The sequence below is a fragment of the Nanorana parkeri genome, unplaced genomic scaffold (assembly GCF_000935625.1).
Source record: "Nanorana parkeri isolate BGI_ZX_2015 unplaced genomic scaffold, ASM93562v1 scaffold41, whole genome shotgun sequence".
NCBI classification, from domain to species: Eukaryota; Metazoa; Chordata; class Amphibia; order Anura; family Dicroglossidae; genus Nanorana; species Nanorana parkeri.
Window position 1 is genome coordinate 654,984 of NW_017306309.1, and position 26,514 is coordinate 681,497.

The 26,514-nt window shown below is 37.5% G+C and overlaps 1 protein-coding gene across 1 annotated transcript in view; it reads left to right on the forward strand.

The window, feature by feature from the left end:
* The window catches only part of TPK1 (thiamin pyrophosphokinase 1), a 239,834-nt gene that overhangs the window by 36,925 nt on the left and 176,395 nt on the right, over positions 1-26,514 (forward strand). Inside the window, exons 4-5 of the mRNA XM_018571236.1 lie at positions 6,045-6,140; positions 22,227-22,373. Of these exons, the coding sequence (XP_018426738.1) occupies positions 6,045-6,140; positions 22,227-22,373 (243 nt within the window). The remainder of the gene's footprint in view (positions 1-6,044; positions 6,141-22,226; positions 22,374-26,514) is intronic.

The following is a 26,514-nucleotide window of genomic DNA, read 5'->3' on the forward strand; positions in this document are numbered from 1 at the left end:
CTCTGTCTCTCTAACCAGCTTTGTTGCCCAAGGAGGGGCAAACGTCTTGTACATGCAGTTGCTTCTACTGTATAATCTAACCCAGCAATTGTATTTTGAAGTCTGATTAAACCAGCTTGTCAGGAACATGACACTCTTTTATAAACAGACTGGACTTACCAGGAACAAGATAACAAATGGTGAGAATTGTAGACTCCATCTACCTGCATCGCAGTGCTGGAAATTTAGTTTATATTTGTTTATAGCAGGAGCCTTTGGAATGAGGACGAATGTAAGGGTACATTTATGGTTGACTTATCGTTGGTGCTTTTATCACCATTAACCAAAGTCCTTAAAGAAATGTTGCATCATGAATCCATAGATGGTTCTTCTAAATACTAGATTAGTTCAAATAAAATAGCATCTCTGTACTGTATGTACTAGTTAGCAGTTGCACTGAGCAATACAGCTTAATGTGAAGTGATTAAGGATAAATAGATAATACATACATGGAGACACTCAGGGTGTTATTCGCTAAGCTGATGAAGGCAGCCGAATGAATGACAGAGCCTAAATGAAGTGAGCCGAACCCCGTTCGGCTATTCACTTCAGCCGACGTACAGCTGATTTCAGCCGTACGTCGGCCAGCTTCGGCTCCGTTCTGTTCAGCCGAACATGCTCATCATGTTCGACTTAGGTGATCCAACATCTGGATCAGCTGAGCCGAAAACATCCGACAGTTAACCTGCTGCTGTTCGCCCCTTATACCTCACAGGTAGATAACAGAATAAAAAAAAAATAATAATTAAAAAAAAAACAGCGTGGGCCCCCCCTCCCAATTCATACCAGACCCTTTAGGTCTGGTAGGAATGTTAGAAGGAACCCCCAAGGTCAAGAATAAAAAAGTCACCCCAAAAGTCATACTAGGCCCTAAAAATTCCAAACCAGACCCTTAGTCCGAGCACTGGCTTGGCATAGCAGGAAAGGGGGGGACGAGCGAGCGTCCCCCCTCCTGTGCTATAACAGGCCACATGCCCTCAGCATTGGGAGGGTGCTTTTCCAGGGAGAACCCCCTGGAAAAGCATGTTTTCCCCATGCCGATGGGAACAAGGGCCTCTTCCACACAACCCTGGCCCGTGGTTGTGGGGGTCTGCGGGCAGGGGGCTTCTGTAGCCGAAGTGAGCCGAAGGTTCAGCTTAAGTCTTCGGCTCTTTAGTGAATAACCCCATCAGTGTCAGTCTGCTTATTTCAGAAACTAACAAAAATAGAACTATAACAGAACAAAGACAGGACTGCCGAGCTGCAGTGTGATCTGTGCCATTCTTGGGAATTATGGCCTATTAGTGACCCATCTATCACTCTATAATATTACAATTCCACATAATGCATACTTGTATGTTTCACTTTCTTCTGTGAACTGGGAATAATTTTTTTTTATAGATTTTGTGACAAACAAAAACTCTTGGGAAGGCTGTTTATTGTTCAGTAGTTAAAGTATGTGTAAACTCAATCACGGAAATCTCTTATAAGCTTTAACATGTTCTAAAATCTTTTCCATATTTTTAAATTTGCACCTTTTATTAAATAATACCTGGTGATGCTGCCATAAAGGTTATTATTCAGGTATTCACTGTTATAGAGTGACCAAGTTCTGTCCGTCTTTCAGTTTTGCTCCTGAATTATCCTATCACATAAGGTTTTAAAGAAGGCTTTTAACATGCATTACACAGGCACGGTCCACTGCTGTCACCATCAGGAAACCTGCTCTGATAATTGCCATGCACTCATCACTGTAGCGCATACATGTAGACAGGAAGTGGCTGCCAAAAGACTGCAGGGGGTGAGCATTACTGAGATGCAGCAAATAATAAAACATTTTGAAAATAAGTATTTTATTGAAAAAAGAATTTGAAAATTGTTTATGATGCACAGTGCTTCAGCAAAATGTCATTCAGTTAAGGTTTACTACCTACTTAACCCTCATTGCCCATTGTTTTGAGTGAGAGATGGGCTACTACATAGCCAGAATCATCAATAATGTCACAGATTGTGGCTTGCAATGTTTAAACTAGTCTCAGTATTTATACAAGTCAGACACTGTGCATCTTGACTGAGCAGAGAAATACTGCAGGGTGTTCATAAGCAGCAAAGAGAGCAGAGATCATTTTTTTTTTTTTACTTCTTGCTGCATGTATGGATATCATTCAAAGTCACAGTAATAGAGTAAAACTTTTGTGTGGGAAGCCTTTTCCAGTCTCACAACTCTATGTCAGGTGACAAATGTTTTTCCAACTGCATTTGAAAAATCCTATCTCCCCATTTTTCGAAGTGTGACACAGTATAAGAACAAATTTCAACTCACACGCTTGTGCAGATTAATAATTTTAATCATAGGTTTAAATTAATTCAGTGGAAGGCAATGAAAGTGTGAAACAAAGACTTATTTAGGGTTATGAATAAGACAATAGAAAAGCCATTCCTACTGATGACTGTTGAACTGGCCCTCTGAAAAATATCATTAACTTTGAAAGCGGAATTGAACGCTGTTGCATTCCATCTTGTCATAAATATTTTAAGGGTTTCATGCTTGTACATTAATGATCAACTGTGAAAGAAATGGTCCATGGCTATTCTCCTTTTATGTACAGGAATCATTCCAAAGTTTGGCATTTCAAGTTTAGCACATATGTTAAACTGTGTCAGTTACCCATTGGTTAGAAACTTAATGAAGCTTAAAAACTATGTCAAGGGTTGATTGTGTTTCTGAAATGACCTAGTAAACCAAGTACTTCAGCATTTCTTAATTGTAGTGATATACATGTACTGCATTGAATACTGCAATGTTTTCCAACTTTATTATACTGTGTATGCTAAGCACTCATGTGTCATTGTTTGTTATTTTTCATTAATAGTCCATACACAGGACTAATATTAAAATGAAACATACAATTCACTATAAGGCCTCATTCACACTGCAGCGCACATACGCGCATACGTGCGTATTGTACCATATGCAACATATGCAAATAAATGGCTCCATACCCATAGCCGCGTATGGAGCCATGTGTTTATGTAGTTTATATATGCGCAAAAACAGAATGGAACAGAGATGCGTCCGGGCAGCGTATTTCTGCGTATTTACGCGCACATACACGTGTTTACGCGCATATACATGAGTACAGCACATTAAAAATTCCATTATGAGTGATGCATTCTGGGATTGCATGTAGTGCACGCATATACGCACAAACACTCGTATATGCGCATAGACGATCGTATATACGCGCATAGATGTGTATATACGCAATATACAATGTTGCTTGCGTTGTGTGTGAATGAGGCCTAAAGAGAGCACAAGAGTCATCCTTGTCCAGCATTAAGAATGTAAGGTTGTGCATCCCAGAAGGTTCCAACTGTTTACACCTTCCATGCCAACAGATATAACTATATGTTGAGTAAAACAAAAAGAGAGTGAAAAAAGAAATGTCTGATTCTTTTTGCATGTATTTTCATGACATTTGTAAGGGGTGATAAGTATGGATTGTTTTGGGAAGAGTTAGTGAGAATTGGGCAATTGACAGGAGAAAGGAGGAGATGCTCAAAGTGAGGTAGAAGAAAGGCGTAGGGGTTGTACAGGAAGAGTTTCCCATGAGGGGAGTATGATTCAGAGATGTTTTGCTGTCATAGATATATTGGAATTTAAAAAAATATTAGGGTTTTATTACCTTATTTAATATAATTAAAAAAGGATAGAATATAACATTTAAAGTAAAAATATCACAGACCAATTTTGTTGAGAATAAAACAATCCCCTCTTGGTGATCTGTGTACATTGCATTGCAAGGGTTATAACACACTTTGTTGCAGATTCTTACCTTTTTCTGTTGTAAAGAAAAGACTGTTTCCAGATTGATTTCTGCATATGAGGGTCTTGCCCATTATATCCACCTGGCACACTCCCGGTTTTCTGATGAGGAATGTTGCAGAGTCTGCACCTCTTTAAGTTGTTAACCATAAGCAGTATTTCACCAAAAATGAAATCATTTTGCAGGGGATGCCATATATTTGTCTTGTATCTGGTGCAGACTTCTGTCCCAAACCAGAGAGCCAATCATGGAAGCAATGACATTTTCAGGTTGCCATATTTCATTTAATTTAAATTCTTAATTGGTAGAAAGTTACAGCAGCTACAGATTGAAATGTAATGTCTGATAACATTAATTTCCAAAAAGCTTTGTGTAGCAATTTTAAAGATTATTTTACATGTTTCATTATAGACGGTAGGGTTCACCTTTTAAATAATATTGTTAAACTACTTTTTTTGTGATCGGGCAGCAACAGATTCTCATTGTTAGAACATCAGATATAGGACATTATCCCCTTGATAGCCCTAGGTAGTAGCAGGGCACTCATTCTACAGGCTATTGTCTGTCTTCATTTAACACACTGAAGAAAAATCCATTGTTTTCTTTTTTTAATGTGGAGAGGTGGTTTAGAAAGGAATGCTTATGTTAAATAAAAATTGGCCTTAGATACAACTCTTGCCATTTTTCAACTTCATAATCATACAAATGAAGCACATTTTATCAGTAAGGATAAGCATTTTTTTTACATGCACCTATAAACTTCACAGGATCCTGGCTAAAAGGAAAACTCCTAACCTAACCCATATGTTAACTGTAGAACACTTACTCGCCTAACCTTAGCCTAACACCTAAAATTAACCTCACTTAAGCCCCTACATTGAACTAGATTTCTCTTCACTTTCTGTCTGATAGCCTCAACAGGAAGTGAAAGGAAATTCATCCAGAGGTGGGGAAATCCCTGGTGGTCAGCAGGGTCACTAGAATTAGTACTGTATTTCTATTGAAGATGTCCCATCTATTCCAGTTCTCAAGACACACTCATAATTTGGGATTTTCTTTCACTTTTAGTGATAAAAGTCACCCGGACAAAGATAGTGAATCTCCCAAACAGGGACACAGAGGAAAAAAATTCTAATCCCTCTCAACTCTATACAAAACTAAAAAAAGGTTTTGACTTTAGTCACACTTTAACCTGGAATTGTGAAGATATCTCCATCACACACCAGGTGTAGGGTGCTGAAACAACTGGTAAATGGTGCCACAGCAACCAGGCAAAAACTATGTTGCCAGTAATTTTCTGCAATAGGAACCACCTATATTTATGTTTGCAACATTTTGGAACCACCAGGGGTCCACTTTGGTGGTCACTTTGCCTGATGAAGGGACCCCTGATAGTTCTAAAATGTTGCACTTTATGCTGTATGACATGCTGATTAAATGTCAATAAAGGCAGTGCAGAAGATTAAAGTGTGCTGGCAACATATTTTTTATCTGAAACTTAACCTATCACGTGGTTCTTTAAATTCTAACTTTAACACCAGACCTTAACCTGACCCACCAATACAAAATTTAATTCCTTTAAATCCAGATATACGCCCTCCCCTTCTACCATCCAGGAAGTTACTAAGGATCTACAAATTCTACTCCGTAGGTAAAGACTGGCTGCTGAACTTCACAAGGATACTTGTACTACATTTTCTTTCCGCATATGGCGCTGTTTTTTGGTCAAATCCTTCTCTACTGCTGAAGTAATATCTATAGTAAAACCGTTCCAATATACAGAATGGTATCTGAAGGCTAAGCTGTTGAATACCTTTGGGGGGCTAGAGGTTGAGTAACTGGCCGGCACTCTTCTTTGATTGATTATAATACTAACTGAGTCTGAGCCCGATTCTGTTTGAAATATGTTGATGATCTTAGTTTCGTAGCTATGTAATAGCTTAATGTCCTCTTTTTTTATATCCCGCCTTTGTATGTCTGATTGATGGACTGCAGAGATATATATTTCTGTTGTTGTGAAATCCAAATATACTGTAACTTGTGGATTCCAAAAGTATGAGGCCATGCAGCAATGTGCTTCCATTCCTACACCAAGAGCTACCCTACAACACGATATCAGCACCAGGATAGACAGATTCATAGATGCTATGCCTACTATTTTGTTATAAAAGCTCTAATTAAATTTTCAATTTCTTACAGGGATGTGAACTGATTACAACACCAGATCAAGACTTTACTGACTTCACAAAGTGCCTTTCAATCCTACAAAATAAAGTTCAGCAAAACAGTCTTCAGGTAATTACGAAATATTCTTCCTGGCTGCTTAATGCAAAATCTGGCAAACAAGCAATACCGTTTTCTATTTTACAGGTTGACCCTTGGGAGGATCATTTTATAATGGAATCAAGTTTTCACAATGCCTTTTGCAAACTTGATCCCATGGTTCTTGATTACGTGATTATTGCAATTTTGATATATATTCTGATTAAATTTAGGCCATATTGAGCATAATGACTATTAGAGGTAGCCAAAGAACATGCATGCATATAGTGTAATAGCATACATGCCTTTACTTGTATCAGATGAAATAAAGGTCTTTAGTTGGTTACATATTCTCTTGCTATCAACACTCTGTGATGCTTATGAGTACCTTATCAATAAATTATTCCTATCTATGTTTCTTTTCTAGCAGTTATTAATTATGGAGAAATAACTATGCCTTCAGTCAGGGTGAAAATGATGTATTACATTTATAAAGCGGTGTTTCATTTCTCTATGTATATGGTTTTTGCATGGCACTCAGCAAAGGAAATTGTGTGGCTAATTCACAACCATTCAATAAATAAATGCTAAAGCAGTGGTGCTTATTTGCAGGGCATTTGTATTGTTCTCTCATATTAACCAATAGACATATTGTTAACAGGGGCACTCAAAAAGTTTTCATGTGTTTTACTGACATACCAAATAAGGACAGTGATATTAAGGGATAGAAGGATAACATTCAGAAAGAAATAATAAGTGGAAAAATAGCTGTGATTAGTGAAAAACCTGAGAAATTGCCATCTTCTTTTACAAAGAGTGCACATTCTGCTATTCCAAGACTGTTGAAACCTGTTAAATTAACCACACAAAGACTGCAAGGTCCTAGTTTGAGTAAACATCTCAGAGACTGTTCTGAATTTTAAGCAGTGATGTTCTAGACCATGCTTGGCTTGCATGTCAAATTCCTTATGTCAACTAACATAACCTTTGTAAATGAGCAAAAGCCTAGCGTTATAAAGCACTGAAAGGGATAATTCAGTACTAAAAAGATACTGTATTTGCTCAAAAACAAGCTAAGGTAAAATAATTATAAGGCACAATCTGTTGGCGCTATATAAATCCTGTATAATAATGATGATAATAATAATTAAAAGATACTATAAATGCTAAAAAACCTAAAGGCAATAGCAGAACATGGAACCCCACTTAAAGCAGAACTAGTCCTACCAATTGAATGTCTCCCAAAACAATTACTTTTGAGGCAAGCCAACTGTCAGGGTTGGCAATGTGTTTGTTTCCACTTTCATCCAAACTTTTTTAAGCCCTCAAATAGCTGGTATAATAGCTGATCACATGTGCAGCACCATGGCAACTGTAATTGAAATGGAGGCAAAGATGGCACCTTCATGGCTGTAAAGGATAGGAGGATGTCATTTTGCTTTAAATATCTATGAAATTACTATTCAGCCAGGTATTGGGCATTGGTAAAATTAAACCTTCCAAGTAGTGGACAACCCAAGTTGTTCAATTAGATATAATAGATGAATATATCTACTGTCTTGGCCTCCCTGGGCAATTAATTCAACTATATTTCAGCACTGTTTCATGATCTTAATTGATTGATCAATAGCTTAATTATCTTATTAACCTATTCACCTAGTATATCGGATGTGATTTATTGCTGAATGTATACTTCTTGTAACATCATTTGACAGCCTTATTTCTTATATGTGTTGCATGTTCTTAGAGTATATGGCATATTGTGGGCTATTACCTGACTGTAGCCCTGAAGCCTAAAGCAAACACTTTACCAAATATAACTACAGTAATACCTTGGTTTACAAGTAACTTGGTTTGAGAGTGTTTTGCAAGACAAGCAAACATTTCTGAAAAAGTTTGCCTTGATATACAAGCAATGTCTTGCAATAAGAGCAAACTTATGTAGAAAAGCACCACCCGAATAAGGCTGTAGCAGTGCGAGCGATGAGTCTGTTTAACGACAATACAATGTCACATTGGATAGATTCCTTGTTAAGGTTTCACGAAATGAAAAAGATTCCATTGAGTCAAGAGATAACAGTGATTCCGTTAGTGATAGTGAAAGTCGTCCTGCACAATAATCCTCCTCTCTCTTGTCCCCCTCACACCAGCCACAAAGGTACCGGTAATTAGCTTATTTTTCTTTATATTTTGTACAGTATTAGATTACAGTACAGTATTGTAATCATTTTTATATGAATATTTTTGGGTTGTGGAACGAATCATCTGAATTTCCATTATTTCCTATGGGGAAATTTGCTTTGATATACAAGCGCTTTGGATTACAAGCATGCTTCCAGAACGAATTATGCTCGTAAACCAAGGTATTACTGTATTTGGAGTATGAACCTCTCATATAAATTGATATGGTGATTCATTCCTGGATCTCCTTGGAGCTGTATGATTGGTTAGCATGTTTGGAGAAATTGACATATGGTATGTATTTTGAGTGGTGGTAATATGCTCTGTATTAGACAGTAGATACAGGTGAAACTCGAATAATTAGAATATCGTGCAAAAGTAATTGCAGTAAGTGCTACAAAAGGGGCCCAAACCAAGTACTGAGTACATATGCATGCTTGTACTTTTCAGAGGTCCGATATTGTTCTATGTACAATGTTTTATTGATTGCATGTAATATTCTACTTTTTTGAGGTTGTGGATTTGGGGTTCTTGGGGTTTTCATGAGCTGTAAGCCATAATCATCACAATTATGACAAATCATGGCTTGAATTATCTTGCTTTGCATGTAATGAGTCTATCTCATATATTAGTTTCACCTTTTAAGTTGCATTAGTGAAATAAATGAACTTTGCACGATATTCTAATTATTCGAGTTTCACCTGTATATCCATGTGTTATATACTGTAGCAGTTTGAAATACTTGAATACATGTGGCTAAAGTGCTGCACAAACTGTTGTCGCTATATAAATTCTGTATAATAATAATGAATAAATGGTAGTTTCACAGATATTTAGGTAAGTGGGGCCCCGTGTCCTGCGATAACTATTAGCTTTTTTAGTAGTTTTTTATGTTTATTGGATGGTAATAAAATATTTGGTATTTTTAAACCAAAATTTTCCTTTAGTTAGTTTATGACCATATTCACTACATTTCTGTAATTGAATAACCATTTCACAACTGTAGGTGGTCCTCAAAGACTTGGCTAAAACTGGTCTGCTGATAGTAAATATTATTTGAGTTCAGTTAGGTCATCTTAGCTAAGAGATGATTCCTGCTATGTCTGTGTCTTACCCATAGGCATGTTGCTCAATCTGGCTGATTTTGGCCACATCAGGCATCATTCTCATCTCATAGAGTTCTCCCCAGTGCCACTGTGCAGACACTTTGGTGTAGGAACAGTTGGGTGGGAAATGCAGTATGTCCTAATCACTGTTGTTCCCACCTAAAATCAGCATTGTCTCCTCCACTCTGCTCTCCTTATTGACATTAACTTGTTATGTCAGCAGAGCAGACCATGCAAGTTTATGCATGTTGTTGCAATTTAGTCAAATAACCAACCAGCATGCTTGAAGTGTGGGAGTAAACCTGTGGAAGCACAGGGAGAACATGCAAACTACATGCAGATGGTGTCTTGACCAGGATTCAAACCATGGACCACAGTATTTCAATGGAAAAGTGTTTGATCATATCTGACCACCCTCTAAGCTTTATGGGCTTTCTTCCTGCTCTTTGCATATCCTCATTTTTTTTTGCATGAGCCTGATTTTGTTACCCAATGTTTTCATATGTGACATCCCACATGGCTGCTGTCTTTGGTTTGATAAGTTAATAATGACTATGTAGTAAAAGAGTGATAGTTATATTCTAGTGCAGTCTGATATAAACTTATATGATGCTTTTTTGTGCCAAGTGTGGTAATTTGTTTTTTGTTTAAGTCTAAAAAAAGTTTAGAGCTGTAAATTTGGTTAGCTTAATGATCATTTATATTTCAATTTGTTCCTTTTGTTTTATTTCCAACCAGCTGTATATATATTTATTCAATTAGTCTGTTGTATTTCCCCTGGTCATTTCATTGTTAAATATTAATTTCAGCATTTCTGTGAGAAACTGTAAAATGTGATTCATTGTTTCAGCAAATTGTCTTATAGATTTTATATGTTGACATATCTTGTCTGTATAAATCAAAGCACAAGTTCTTCCTTTTTTGTTTTACATGATACATAAATCAAGGTAACAGTTTGTGTTCTTTTTTCTGTAATTTATACAGAAAAAAGAATATTTAGATTTTTTTAGATCTTTGTTTCCTTGGCAGTGTTATTTCTCATTAGATGCTGTGTGTCTCCTTTTGAGCAATAACGAGCAGTTTATTGCTTGTTTGTATACAAAAAGTATTCAAGGATAAAAATGCATGGCATGAATTGTTCAGTCTTTAAGGCTCGCATAGGGAAACGTTATGTTCTCTGTCAATGGCGCAAATAAAAAATATATATATTTTCCTGTCATAAAAACATAATGTAAGTACACAGCAACAGTTAGTAGAGAACTAAAGTTTTATTTGTTTCTATTTATTTTTATTTTTTTTAATGGGGAGCTGCAGAAGGGCCTATGCTGAAAGTAAAGCTGCAAATTAACATTAGATGGTGGCTGGCCATACATGCATGACCCAGCCTGGGAACAAACGTTTGATAAAACAATCTGTCTAGTGAAAGATGTTTCCCAAAACATGCAAGTGCCAGGAAAATGCTAGTAGGGTGAGTATAAGTGGATGGGAAGGGTGTTCTTTTAAGTGAATGGGCAAAGTGGCAAAGTTGTTTTAAGAAAACTCAAGAGATTGTACTAAAGTTATTATAACTATAAAAGAGTATATACCCCTTAACCAAAAACCACATACACTCCATTAAATTCAATGAAGGAGTCTGCAGGCTTTTTTTTTTATTCAGCTTTTGTATGTATTTATCCTGCCAGTTTGGAACTTCCTGTCTTAGAGTGACAATGCTCACAGTGTCTGTTCATTTGCAGGAGCAGGGTTGTCATCCTAGAACATGCACACTGCTGATTGGCAGTAGACTGACATGTTTGAGAGGCCAGGGTTTTGTACAGCTACCATCTTCTGTACCACCCAATGCTATGACATGCACCCTTAGGGCCCATTCACACTATTCAATGCTTTCAGGGCACGGTTCCGAGCCATGAACGTGCTGAATTGCATTAACAAAGGCTCCCCACGTTCTGGGGCGGGAGGGGGCATGGTGGTGCCATCCATTTCATTGGCACCAAAGACACACCTCCCACCTGCAGTGCAATCACCTGCACCTGAACGAGTGGTACAGCAATGCATGCAATATTTTTTGTGATTGCATTTCCTCTCACTTCATGCCCCTTCCCCCTTACTCCCATATATTTTTATTGATGTTTGTGTTCCCGATGTAGATTTCTCTTTTTCTTTTTTTTTTAAATCAGATAGTTTTTTATTGGCTTTTTCATTTTTTTAAACAACCAACATGGACACCTGCAGTAAATTGTACATGACCAGCATAGACGTACTCAACATGGGAATACAAAATCAAGTCACTGTGGGGAAGCATGAATGCGCCTTGACATATAAATCACTCTCCAGGTATCGCAGCGGATCTAGCCCCCTGAAAAGATACAAGACAATGTTAAAGGTCTGTGGGTGTACCCCACCTTGTGCCCACCCTGCCAGATGTTGCAATTGTGACGGTAAATAATACAACCAGGGGTTGGGAAGGGCCAGTCCCCCCGAAATCTTAGGTCTGTGCAGTACATCCAGTCTCAGCCTAGCCTGCTTATGTCTCCATACAAGTTCCCTAACTATGCTGCTGGCCACCGCCATATTGAAGCACGAGGCCCGTCCTCTGACTGTCCTTTTTTTTGGACATGTCAGCCGCGGACAGCCTCTAGATTGGTACCGGAGTGAGCGGGCAGGTGACGAAGAGGTCCGGGGTCGGTTCGGGTGCAGGTAAGGGCTCTGTAACCGCTATCCCCAGGATAATAGGCAGGATGCGGAGCGGGAGCTCTTCGTTATGCGACCAGTCACATGCAGCCGCCGGCCACGCCCCAGATTTCTCTTTTCTACATCATCGTGTCATGACCGCAATAACACCATATAGGGGTTCTAACCCTTCCTCACTGTCACCAGCCTCATACTTTCTTTCTGAGTCTCACCTCACATGCTGAATCTAGTCACACAGTCACAGAGGATACGGCTCCTACACTTGAAATGTTTTTCTGTGTAGATTGTTGTAAGTTGTGGATTTGTTGTAAATGTGACTATCTGTTGTAGATTTGATGTAAGTAGTTTTGATAATTCAGAGCATTGCAGAGGAGATTACAAGCGGTAAAATTGTCACAGTGTGGGGAATTTATAAAAACTGGAGCAGACAAAATATGGAGCAGCTTTGCACTGCAACCAATCAGCTTCTCTCTCATTTTCAAATCTCACCTGAGCAAACGGAAGAGCGAAGCTGAAATGATTGCCATGGGCAACTGCTTCAGATTCTGCCTGCTCCAGTTTTGATAAATTCCCCCAGTGTGTATAGTGAGCAGAGGGAGGGGGAAGGGGGAGGAGGCAGTGAGAGATGATTCCTCTCTGCCTCATGAGAGTTGTAGGCAAAGAAAGATGTGCACGTGACCAAAATCAACGTGCACGGCTCTTACTAAGGAACATGAAGTGTGCCTGGAGAGAAGAGACACGGGAGTGAGCACAGCAGACTTTCTAAAGGGATTAAAATAGTATGACTTTGTTTTAAAAAATGAATAAATGTGGTTTTGGAGAATGTTCATTGTGTAGATGTGTATAAGGAGAGAAAAAGCTAAGGGTTTTGTGTCGCTTTAAAAGAGAACTAAAGTCAACCCTTTTTTTGGCTTTACTTCTCTTTTGGATCACAGTAAGTTTACTAATATATCTCTAATGGCTAATGTACGCTATATGCTGACAGCACAGAGCCGCGACCGGATCCCACTGGCTGCCTGATTGACAGCTGACTCTGCCTCTCTAGAACCAAAGTAAGCTATGCCCGCCTCCTCCCCTGTCTGTCTCTACAATGAGCACTGGAAGAATGTATAAGGGAGGAGGGAATTCCTGTGGGGAGCAGTGACTGACAGTCACCGTTCTCTGCGGGGAGAAGGCTGTGAACTGAGCAATCAGCGGTTTCATGATCGCTCTGCTCTCAATCTTTAAAGCTCTAAGTATTGGTATTACTCTCCCAATATTTCTCCTTTGAATGTACAGTGGAGAGCAGATAATGGTAGCCCCCTTACTTGTGGAAGTTTTCGTTTATTTTTAGAGACTGCAGTTTGTTTACCTTGGCTGCTGTAGTAGGTAAGAATATGGAAGAATTCAATACGACATAAAAAGATGCTCTGTGACCCTGAAGAAAGGAGAATTCAAGCTGCAGAAACAAAACTAGATTGGGAATCCAGTGCTACAAGCAAGTGACAATTCTGACATTACCGCTTCTCTACGGCTCCGTAACCCATGTGTTTATTGAACTTTGTGGTCATCCTAACCTCCAAGGCAGTCATGCTAACATGCAGAATGTAGCCAAACACAAGAGTATGAAAGAGTCAATATCAGCTGCTTTCTGTGTCCTACTCATTAATATGTTTTAATTACTTAACAAAATGCACAGAAGGTATATTATTACCATTATCTTTATTTACTTTTAATTCTAAATTGTAATGCATGATAAAAGGTGATTATATAATAATAAGCATCTGCAGAACATGATTTTCTTGTCTTAACCTGTAGTGCCATGATGCTATGATTCCCCTATGTATAATGGAAATGCTTAGATTAGGACTTTTCTATATGATAAATTGTCATTCTTTATGTTATCACCTTAGCTATAAGTATGTTAATGCCGGAGATGCTTTAATTAATTAGCTTTTTAGTGAGTAGAAAGGCTGTGTGCTTCATTTAATCAGATGACTCCTGCTGTAATCTCTTGACTGATTCCCTAGCCACTTTTGAAATTAGAATAGACCTCCTTGTGGAGGACCTCATAAATCTTGTGGTCAGGACAGTCTTTGTTACCTAGCAAAGTGACACACCCAGGATGCATCTTTTGCCTTTGAATTCCTCAATGTGCAAGATGAAAAAAAAAAAAAAAGGTCATTATCACTCAGGAGCTTTTTACCACAGTTCAGTTATTAAGTGTTCTAAATGTTAGAAATATATGGAAAGTGTGTAGGTATGAAAAAAGACTTACTTAAAAGGTTGTCTGCAAAGGTGTCATGTTATCCATCTGACTAGGAACTAGTCCAAGTGATATTGTTACATTTTAAAAGAGAACTGCCCGCTATATGCTTAGTGCATTATCTAACAATATTGTTAGGATCCACCTGGCTGCCTGATTGACAGCTGGCTCTGTCTTTCTAAAGCTGGAGCTAGCTGTGCTTACCCCCACCCCTGTCTGTCCCTCCAATCAATGCTGGAGGAACAGAGAGGGGAGTGAGAAATACCTGTGGAGAGTGGTGGCTGACAGTCATTCCTCTCTGCAAGGAGGATACTGTGAGCTGAGTGATCGGTGGTCACACGATCGCTCAGCTCTTGAGCTATAGAGCCTCTAAATATTAGGAAGAGTACATTTTCAATACTTCTCCTTTTAACCTGATGCAAGCTTACTTGTTTCATTGTCATTTGTTTGCAAAATACAGAGGAGACATTTTTATGATGCTTATTCTGCAACTCAAAAGCCAACTGGTGCTAGCAGTACCTTCAGTCATTGTTGTAATCCAGGCAAGCCAACCAGACAGTAAAGTTTGTGGGTAATCTAACTTTTTTCCATTGCAGTTAAAACCCAACGTTTTTATAGTGGTGCCCCAGGAAATGTTTTTATTTTTTAGCTGCAATACTGACCTTCTCTACTTTGCCTTTCTGTAATTCCTATCCACCACTTGATGTTCTCAGTCATCAACCCAGTTTATGCAATCAGGAAGACATCCTGTGAGTGCATGGCACCATGGACCCACCCCCTGAGACGATATTGTCGCTGTACCCTGCACTAATTGTGTAATACAGAGAGCTGTAAAGTAACAGTGCCGATACATTGTAAATGAGGCATCTAAATGTTTTTTTTTCAACTTTATTGAAATGTCACAAAATTACGCTGAATTCATGTTTATTTACTGCAGCACATGATGTGGGTGTAGTGTGTCACAACATGCTGCAGTTAAAAAAAAAAAAAAAAGAAGTACTGCATATCCTACTTTTTTTTGCATGTGAACTCAACTAACAGGGCATAAGGTAATTTGCCTTGTCTATGCGTTGAGACTGCGTTGGGCAAGGTTGCACAGCCCAACCCATAGATGTGAACGGGCCCTAACAGTTCTCACACATGGCCTGTTTTTTGTGTGTCCATGCAAGTCTGTTTTGCAGCTATTGTTTTTTTGATATTTATGTGTTGGAATACATTGTAGCAACTTGCCTCAATCGCCTTCCTTACCCTGTGTGACACTACAGTAATTATGTGGTGTGATGTGTCATTCATCACCTACAAATTGCATGGTAAGAGTCTCCTCAAGTGCCTTATTCATCTCTGTCACTCACTGTAAAACATTTTTGATGGCAGTAAATCTACCATTACATATACACCTCAAGCATTAATGTGTATGACTTGTTTTAAAGAGAAGTTGCCAACTTCACTGGACAAAGAAATTGTTACAATTTGTGGCCAAAGTTTTCCTTTATTGTATGTCAGTCAAGCAGTAATTGCTTTGCCCCTGTAGCTCAGTCTGCCAGCCACTATTATGTCATTGTTGTCTATGGTTATCATTGTCTTCCAGCAGAATTTCCAAACTCTGCCACTGTATATAGCATTTAAAACATTTTTCTTTGTTGTATACTGCAATCATATTTTCTGATTGCTGCTGAATGCATGTTTGTTAAAGTGGAACTGCAGCCCAGCATGATTCATTTAAAGCTGAACCCAGAGATAAGCAAATATTGTCTTAATACGAGAGGCATGTGTATTCTGTATCAAAAGGTGCCCATAAAGAATCACTGTATTTGCTGCCAACCAGTTCCGGGTGAGCAAAGTATGTGTCATAGTGTCATGCAAACGGCATTCGCACAGCTATACACCGGGGGGAAGATTTATAAATAAGACCCATCAGATGTTCTGTATTGGATTTACATAAGACTTTAGAACAAACACATGTATGTTTGTGGACTGCTTTTAAAATTGGGTCATCAATACTAGCTTCATGACATAGTTCTATGCCTTCTCCTGTCTGGAAACACAAGTGTTATTGCTCTACATGGCATGTTGGCTTTCATTTAGGTATAATATATTAGTTATTTATTGAAATATAACTGGGTTTGGTACTAGCAATCCCAACAGGATATTTCATGTAGGCTGTCAAACCTTCGGCATATTCTTTTGTTTTTTTCCTTACTTTGTTATTGCAAGGAAAGTGTATAAAACTTTAGAATTCTATTCTCCAGCTTCTTCTTGTACTTTTCTCCAATCAATGGGGTTATATTTTACTGACTTATTAAAATGTACTTCTCTATTATTGCTTTTGTCAGATCATTTGTTTTTAATTAGGTTTGATTAATTTTTTTATACTCTGTAGCCTGAGAACACCCCTTTTTTTTTTCCTTTGCATTAAAAGCATCAAACTGGTAGAGCACGGAAATGTATTGTTCAAAACCAGCCATGAAGCATTTTAATCATTCTTTCTAAAGCCTTCTCCTAGCTCTCTAACATTGTATCTATGTTACCAGCATACACAACACCATGGTTTTATTTTATCAGGCTTTATATTGTTAACAAAAGATGCCTTTTATCAGTGTTTTTGGACTAACACCTTTTACTTTTGTGGCTGCAGAATATCATTAAGATTTTTACTTGTGTTAAAGAAAAAAAAATCTTTCAATAAAGGGGTTTCTTTTATTACTTATATTTTTCATCTACCAGACACAGCTAATTTAAAACTCTGCTTTAAACCCGGGATCCCAACACCTCCTTCCAACTTGTCTGTAATAACTAAAAAAATAAAATAAAAAAATCTATGAGCCCCTAATATCTAAATATTCAGTCATTTGACCCATGGGTGTTTTAAAAATTTGAATGGGGCAATAGATTTGGGGATAGCGGTTATATATGCTTAGAAATGGGCTTGAAAGTAAAACTAAACTCAGGAGGTATATCTTAAAAATGCACTCAAGTACCCTAACTATTAAAAAAAAATGTACCTTATTTATGTATCACTCAGCTGAAGATCCTCAAATCACCTCTGAATTCATGCTGACACTGTCCTTCCTTCTGGAGGGTGGTTGCTTTGTTCTCCATGGTCCCTGTGTGTGTTGTAAATTTGCCACCACTCCCAGCTCGCTCCTGTGATGGACTACAATCTCATAACAACTTAGTAAACTAAACATGAGATTTTAGTCCATCACAACAGCGACCTTGGAGCGGTGTCTACTTTACGACACATACAGGAATAAAAGTAGCCACCCTTCAGAAGGAAGGACAGTGTCAGCACAAATTCATGAAGGATTTTATCATCTACAGTGTGCATGAAGAAAGTATAGTTTTGTTAAAAGTTAAAGTACTTGAATACATTTTTGAGATTTAACTCCTGTGTTTAGTGTCACTTTAATTACAGCTGTTATTATAATATGTAGTGAGTTAGAAATGTTTTATGTGCAGTATTTATGTACTAATTTAGAAGTGTTAAATGTGCAGTCTTTAGATACATAAAAGTTGAAAAACATTACAGTCTTTCCACTGGCATGTGTGCAGGAGAACAGCTGAACCTAACCTTTTTGTAGGAATCTGCAGGTGTGTTGATACACAAATATTTACAGGGTTATTCACAAAAGGGTGACGAGTTTGGAGAAGGCAGGAGAAGTGAACAATCTAAGACAGTATAGTTTATTTAGAAAAATTCTCCAATTCATCTCACTTTCCAGTTCAGCTATGTTGTCCTAGATTGTTCACTTCTCCTGCCTTCTCCAAACTCTTCACCCTTTTCTGAATAACCATGTTATTGTGTTAAACAGCTATTCTATAGCAATATTCTATCCCTTGAATGTGTTATGCCTTATGTCTGGGTAGATTGAAAAAGGAAGTTATATATATATATATATATATCCCAGCAAACCTAGCATGGCTATGCTAAGCTTTTTACCTATTGGGGTTCCAGATTATGTACATGTACAATCTAACAGCTAATGAGTAGAAGCACAAGCCTATTCACTTTGATAAAAAGATGTCAGTTTTTAATCAACCTTAAGTAAGAAACAAAAATAAATAAATAAAGCCTCCCCTCCAACAATCACTTTTTAATAATTATAGCAAAAAATGTTTTAAAAAGTAGAAAAAGCTAAGTCCCTCACATTTAGCTTGTAACAAAGAACATGGAACTATTTCCCAGCACCCCACTCTCAACCCACCTCCCCATTTACTGGAATTGTGGCACAGGCTTCTGTTTTTCAGGTAATAGAACTGCTATGGGGCAGACTTGTAAAACAAAACACTGCATGTTAATGCTATCGACAGAATGTATCATATATTTAAACTTTGTTTTTGCCTATTGTTGCACTTTAACTCAAGTTACAAACCCAGTGACAAAGTGAGGCCAGTTTTAGAGATTTGAAAAAAGAAATAGACATCTCATGATATCTGCAGTTAGACAGGATTTTTACTTTTTAAAATGTAAAATGACAGGTTCACTTTAATTGTATAATCAGACAAAGACTGGTCAAAGCTTATGGGCAAGAAAATGCAGATGATTTTGTTTTACTTGCTTCTAACTTTTCTTTAATATATAACAAATGCCATACATGAAGATCCTTAGTACTTTATTACATCAGTTAAACAAGAAAATTATTGTAATATCAACTTTTCAATATTTAAATATTTGAGGATATTCTGATTGCAGTTATGCCTCAGAAAGTTTTATTTTCCTGTCTCCTCAGAACAAACCCACTTTAAGCAAGTATAACAAATATTTTTTTTGGTAATCATGTAATTGATTGGTAAATTCCCTTAAAAGTAGCTGTAGTGAAATTACTGTGCAGCATTAAATGAAAATTACACGAATTACTACCTTGTGTGTCCTTATTACATACGATTCCACACTGAATATTGCACATTCAGTGTAGATTAAATATTATGCTCTAGGAGCGAAGAGTTTCTCTGAGGACTTCATTACTTTGTTAGTAGCTGTACAGTGAATGTGTTCAATATGTGCTTTATTTCCAGTTAGCATAAATCTGATAAATTGTACAACGATTTTCAGAATCTATAATAGATTACACAGAAATAAATAAATGCAGGTTTACTTGAGAATAAAAAGGCACACTGATTAGGTAATTCTGTACACTGTATATATTATGTCTTTGTACTTTATATAGTAGCTCACAAATGCAGACAATCCTGCAGCATGGCCAGTGTAGTCAGTACAAAAGTGGATACTAGAACTGTGCATTTCCTTAAAAAAAAAAAAAAAAAATCTAAATATAAGAACTCCATTGATATCACAAACCCTTCGATCTTGTAGCAATATTACCTACTATGTACTAAGGTTTGACCACTTAAAGTGGACCTTTATCCATATCTTTAAAAGAACAACAAACACACCTTTAGAAATGTATAGTAATGACAATCTACAATCACATACTTCTAGATAATTGCCGGCTTTGTATTATTTGCACACCTTAGTTATCTTTTCTTTCCCAGTCTTCTGACAGTGGCCATGTTAACTAATGGCAGATTGCTAGCTCTCCTATTACTTCCTGAATTTCTGGCACATGTGACCATGCACATCATCTCAGAGAAGGAAATGCTTTTCCCTGAGACCGCGTGAGATTACAGATGAGATTTCCAAACTCACACAGATGAGATTTCCAAGCAATGCTCTGCTATGACAAGGCAATTACAGTGTGCACTGCATTGGCAAACTGTTATTTGCACCTTTCAAAGCAGGAAGTGAATGCTCTGCAAGTGTAAGTATTTCAAAATCAGAGCATTTTACACCTTATATGTTATTATTAATCATCATACATAGAGGGATGCATTGGTAGAATTTGATTTTCAAGTGTAAAAGTCCGTTTTAACAGTTCAGCGTACAGAACTTGAAAGTTCAGTGAACTGAAGTTTGACCACTTCAATAACTAACTAACAATAAACCAAGGCTCAAGCCAGGGCTGCAGGCTGCCCTGAGCAGTGATAGTGAGGGAAATACTGAGCTGGACTGAGCTGAATCACTGCTGAATTCAGAATGTACATTTGGTTTTATCAAAAGAGAATTGTTGAGTACAGAGTGTTTAATACTGGGCATGGCCAGATGTATACCTCTTGCATCTGTAGGCTAACTGTTTTGTGCTTCCCCCATCTACACTGGTCAACTAGCTAGCCTCAGCATCACACTTACATAAGATATCATAGCCACACAAGTCATGCTTAGACACAGGGTAGATTGTAGGGCACACACTCATCTTACTGTGCTAGCAGTGAGGTCCTAGTAATGAGAACCCAGCATGGGCTTCCTAACTTCGTGCAGTTTACTTTAACATACCCTGTTGTGCATCCTTCGCAAAGTGTTGGGGGCCTCACTTGAGGCTCTCTATAATTTTCATGTTGACCACCAATATATATATACACTGCATGACAAGAAGAGGGCAAGAGGGGCTGCTATGAGTGAATTCTGTTTTGAATTCATTAAAGCTATTTATTTTAAAATGTGTCTTTAAAAGACAATGACTTAAGTTTAATAAAATGAAGGGGAGAGGGCACAGTTTGGCATCTATGTCCTCAGCACTGGATGACCTTGTCCCGGCAGTGGGACCCAGAAAAGCTGAACTCTTAAACAAGCAAAAATGTGGATGCTGTATAGACGCAACAATGATGGCTCAGCTGGTTTGAATTTGAAGTCAGATTAGCAGTCTGGAAAGGTTGTTAATATTTAAGAATGTGCTGTTGGTAGTCAGTAACATTATGTATGGGCAGCTGCGGCCCTAGCTATGGTCCATGTTGCCTATGTGAAAATCCAGCCATGTTACTGGGTAGGTGGTATTGTCTTAAAAGAGAATTATGAGGTGAGTGATTTTCACTGAGCCTCATAATCTGAGCCGACCTGTGACAATGAAACTGTCACAGGTCGGCTCAGTAGATCGGGAAGTGAGCGAACATCCTTCGCAAAGTGTTGCGGCGCCTCAGTATTCTGCGAGCTGTAGATCGCGGTATACTGAGCTTTGGGTGGCGGGAGGACGCTAGTTTGTGTCCTCCTGTTACCCTTAGGAGTACTATGGGGAAAAGCACTGACCCCATAGTTCTCCTTTAACTTCAGGATTTTTTTCATTGGGTTAAAAATAATTAACTATGATTCAGCTGGAATTTTATAGACCCACAGACACAGATCTCTTTTGCTTAGATCTAGTGAATCTAATGGCAGTGGAAATGGTATTTTAACCCAGGTGCGTGTGATTTAAGAGTTTATTAGTAGGAGTGATAGGCTTTTAAGTATTTTTGAAGGACTGTAGCATTACCGTTTCTGAGCTGATCATTTACTAATCAACACACAGGCATCTTTTTGTATAATGATGAGGTTAACCCGTGTATCTTTAAATCTTCAAACATAGTACCAATATATAGTATTATCAAATGTGTTACTTTGGTAATATCAAGATCTGCACATGCAAGAGTAAGCCTAAATGCGCTGTAACAGTGTATTTGTAAGCAGAGCTTACAAACAGTGTTTTTTGCAAGTTCAGTTTTACTATAGGAGCGATTGTCAATGCTGCTGCAACATATACAGGTTTAATTCTGTCAAATTCAGACAGCTCAATAGCTGTGGTGGAGATTCAGGGCATACCGTATATGCCTTAAGCACTTTTATTAAAATTCATTAGTGTGCACATGGTATGCTCAAGATCCATAACTGGTAAAGAAACGTTGCTAAGTTTAAACTAAAATTATTGTTCCCTTCTTTCTGCCATGTATTCCATGGAAACAACAGTATGCTTTCTTGAATAAGTCATCAAATACACCGATGTCAAGCTGTGATGTTTCTGATATGTTCTTGGTTATTTCCAATTTTTTCTTTGTCTTGTGTCTTCACACTCTTTTATATTCTTTATTAAGGTGGATGTCATTGTTGTGTTGGGCGGACTTGGGGGACGCTTTGACCAGATTATGGCTTCAGTGGAGACACTCTATCATGCTGTCAAAATCACCTCCATCCCAGTATTAGTGATTCAAGATTCATCTCTTATCTATCTTCTGCAGCCTGTAAGTACAAACTGTCAGCTCTCCTGACAATCATTGTTATAAGTTTATTTGCCATACAGTGGATATGTGATGATTTTTTATGACATTCATGTCTTATTTTTGTCATAGAAGGAACATTAACTATTTCAATGTGCAACCAGCATTCTTAAACAGTTTTATGTTGAAAAATGCTAATGCAACTGAACAGGAAACATTATGAATTACTGACAGAAATGTTTATGGAATACATTTATAGCATGCAAGATATTCACAAACCAAATCATTATTACAGTATATGCAGACTACCACAGACTTAGTTGTGTGGTCGCTAATTCTGACCAGCTACTGATATGGAACACAACAAAAAAATTTTTTTAGAGGTCAAAGGGAAGTAGTTCCTTCATTTCCCATTGTGTTACACTTGTTTAAGATTCTTCTTCTACAGACAATTGTGCTCATGTTCAAATATACGAAAATGTATATAGAGATAGATGCATATAGACAGTAATTTGGTGTCTTAAAGTATTAAATATACTTTCAGTACTTCATTCTTGTCCTTGAAGACTGCTCAAAAAGACAATTGCTAGGGGTATCTGGTTTGAAGAAGACACACAAATTTGGTTTCTGGATAAATGGGCAGTCTGTCTACTCCTTCTGGACTTATTGAATGTAAAGCCCAAACTTTTTCTTAAGGTTTTATATGACATAATTGTTAGTACTCCTGTAGGCTTTTTTTTTTATTGCAAAAGCACTCTTTTCTGTAAACCACGCAATATTATTATGTTATTGGCGCATAGAAATTTCTACAAAGCAATAGAAACAAAAGCCTTAAGTAACACTGTTTTTACATGTATTATTCACAAATACTTAGTTATAACAAATTTGTTATTCAAAACATATCAAAATATACTAGTCATGAAAAAAATCAAACAAAAGAGAAAGCAAAAAAAGAAAAAGACAAAAAAATTAAAAATCAAATATTCAGCAGGTCTCTGCTAATGCTTAAATATTGTTGATCCTATCCATCAATATTCACCATCAATGTTGTATCCAACAAAATATACTTTCAAAAAACGTCTATCCAAGTATTGTGGTTTTAATTTTTTTATTTTTGTCTGAAAGAGACCCCTGGGGAGATTTACCCTTTCTGGCAACCATTACCTCTGGTACAGAAAGTGAAGGAAAATTAAATATATTTGAGTTGTCACAGGAACAAGAGATGAGGGGGAATCTTACAATAGGGACAGTTGTATGAGAGGCAATTTGCCTTTATTTTGGAGAGATATTCTGTTACTTCCTGTTGTGTCTATGAGATGGGATGTAAAGCGTAATCTCCCTGACACAAAGCGCAAAAAAATCTGACAGAAGCCTTAACCTTACGTTATCCTAATTGAAAAAAAATTGTTTTATATACATATACATTTTATATACATTTTAAAAAAATTAATATTAACGTTTAATCTGTTTAAAAAGAAAGCATTTTGCAGGGCAGCCGGTTCCTCTGCTTTAAAGCATCAGCACAAGTTGTGAGAGTACTGCACTCCTATTATAGTATCACACATACCCTCAGAGGGTATGTATATACATTTTAGTTCCCTCTAGTGGTGGTTGGGAGCAGCTTCTGCAGGAAGAGAAGATGGCTTACAAGTTGGAGGGCTAGGGCCTGGGCTTTCTGGTTATCAGCAATTAAAGCACTACTTGCAAATAACTACTATTACTATTGTTGTAGTTGTATTACTGTATTATTGTACAATGTATTACTAATAACTGCTACTACTATTTTGAGGAGACTGCAACTCAGAATAAAGGATATATTTTTAAAGTACACTTATCTTGTAAACACTGAACTTCATATAGAGTATATAAAAAATGCAGTTATGTATTCATTGAAAAAAATAACACAAAAATCTGTGCTAATGCTCCTTTATTATCCAATCAGCACACAAGGGTTGTGTCTTTAATCCCAGCAACCCCATAAGGAGTTCTTGCCAGGAATTGGAGGCTGGCATCCTGATCACGTGACCACTGTGATTGGCTGTCACATGATCTGGACTCTATCCCACCAACTCCTGATCATAAACGGTGCCTGGGAGCTGATGGTGACAGAGGAACATAGGAGCCGGCTGATACATATATGCCTCTGTTTTGGCATTAAGGATCAATTGCCCCGCTGCTGCATATATGTGTACAGCCAGAGGAAAGGCATTAATCCAGCTGTTCTTCTGCTGCCACAGTGAAGGTTGAGGATAGGTACTTTTTCAGGTTAAATTGTTCTCATGTATATTTTAACTTTGTTTTACATGTGCATTTAGCTTTAAAAGGGTTGTTCATTTTGGATTGCTTTTACAGCTCAATGGTCAAGTCTGCCTAACTCATATTAACATACAAAAGGATCTGTACCAATATTTTTTTCTATGTGACATATTTTTATATAACACTTGAACATTATAGATCCATTCTGAGATTGCATACCCTTGTCATAAAACCAGACTACAAATATACCTGCTTATTGTCAGTTATTGTTTATAAAAAGTAAATTGCTTGCCTTTCTTAGTCCTGGCTGACTAAGATGGTTGTTCTTAGACGGTAGTGAGCAGATTAAATGTTAAATATACATGTTAATTAATGATAATTCTTAAATATATAAAGTTTCCAAAACGTATTTCTGACAGTCCTCAGATTTCATCCATAGAAGTACATATCCCATTATATTACCTCATTTTTTTCATGGCAGCTTAGTTTTGTAAACTAACTATGTGGACAATATTTGTGAGCTGTAAATATTTTTCTGTGAGCTCTCATCTAGAATGTATGAAGATTTAACTGCTATAACACATAAACACACAATTGTAATTGGATGGCCATACGCTCAAAACAGATATGCAACATAAAATGTGTATTTTAGCCTTTTTTATTAGTACCAAGAGCAGTTTAGAAACAAACATATATACTGTAAAATGTTTCATAAAAAAACATATTTAAAAGGTAGAGAGCTAAGAGACAAAATCAACTAGTACAAAGAAAAAAGAGAATTTAGTAAGGCCTAAGGGATATTGCATTATGTGCCATTTACTCCCATAAGACATCAGCTTGGTGAAATCTTTCAGCTGTAATTGTACTAGAAATATTGTAGGCTGATATTCAGCAGTAATGAGACAAGTATGGCATGACATTATTACTACTGGCTCTGCAGGTTAGCAAATTCATACCCCAGTAGGTAGGCTATATACATGCAGATCTTTCATTGAGAATGACAGTCATCTTTCTGTCCTTGATTGTGTTATTCTGTCGGGACTTGCTGTAATGTAATGCTTGCACAGAGATCTGTGTTATTAGAAACAGTTTTGCAAGTCGAAACTGCACAATTTAAAGTATATGTACTGATATGAATCAGTTTCTTGTAGTTTACCCTTTTTAGAAGTTTAGTTTTTTGTTGATAAATTTGTTTTTCACTGCCAGCTTTGTTTTCTTAATTTTTCACCCATTTATACTTACAGTAAGGGCCTTCTTCCCCTAGTGTGACAATGCTTACATTTTGTCTGCCTCTGCAAGAGCAGAGCAGTGTAGTCAGCCTAGTAAAACATATATTCTGTGGAGTGTGTGCTGCTATGCTGATGCACAGCGTGCCTGCAGGCTACCCCATAATCTTTGTTTTCAGACCTCAATGCACGCCTGTAATGGAGAGTTTTCCAAGGACTCATGTCTATTCAGCAGAATGCATTTTAGTGCTTTTTGCGAATACTTATTCATCCAAATGTCAGCATAAAACAGTGTTCTGGCAACACAGGGGTTGTTTGGCACACAATGAACAGAAACTTATTTTAGCCTCCTGGTTATTTTTTCGACTTGGACACGTGTCTGCTTTCAAGCTACTCTGGCAGCACATAGGGGCAAACTATGACTAAGACTCCATTCACACAGGAGAGGTTGTCTGCATGTATTCAGCCGTACGAATACACGCGTAACCGCTCTAAACATAAAATCAATGCACTTTAATGTGCATTGTTCAAACTTTTGCGGCAGCCACGTGATAAGAAACCGTGTGTCCCGCAAAATAGTACCAGCACAATTTTTTGGTGGGTTCCACACGTTTGTGGCATTGTAAGCCGCAAATGAGCGGAATCCATGCAGTTGTTAAGATTATAGCAGATTTGGAATATAT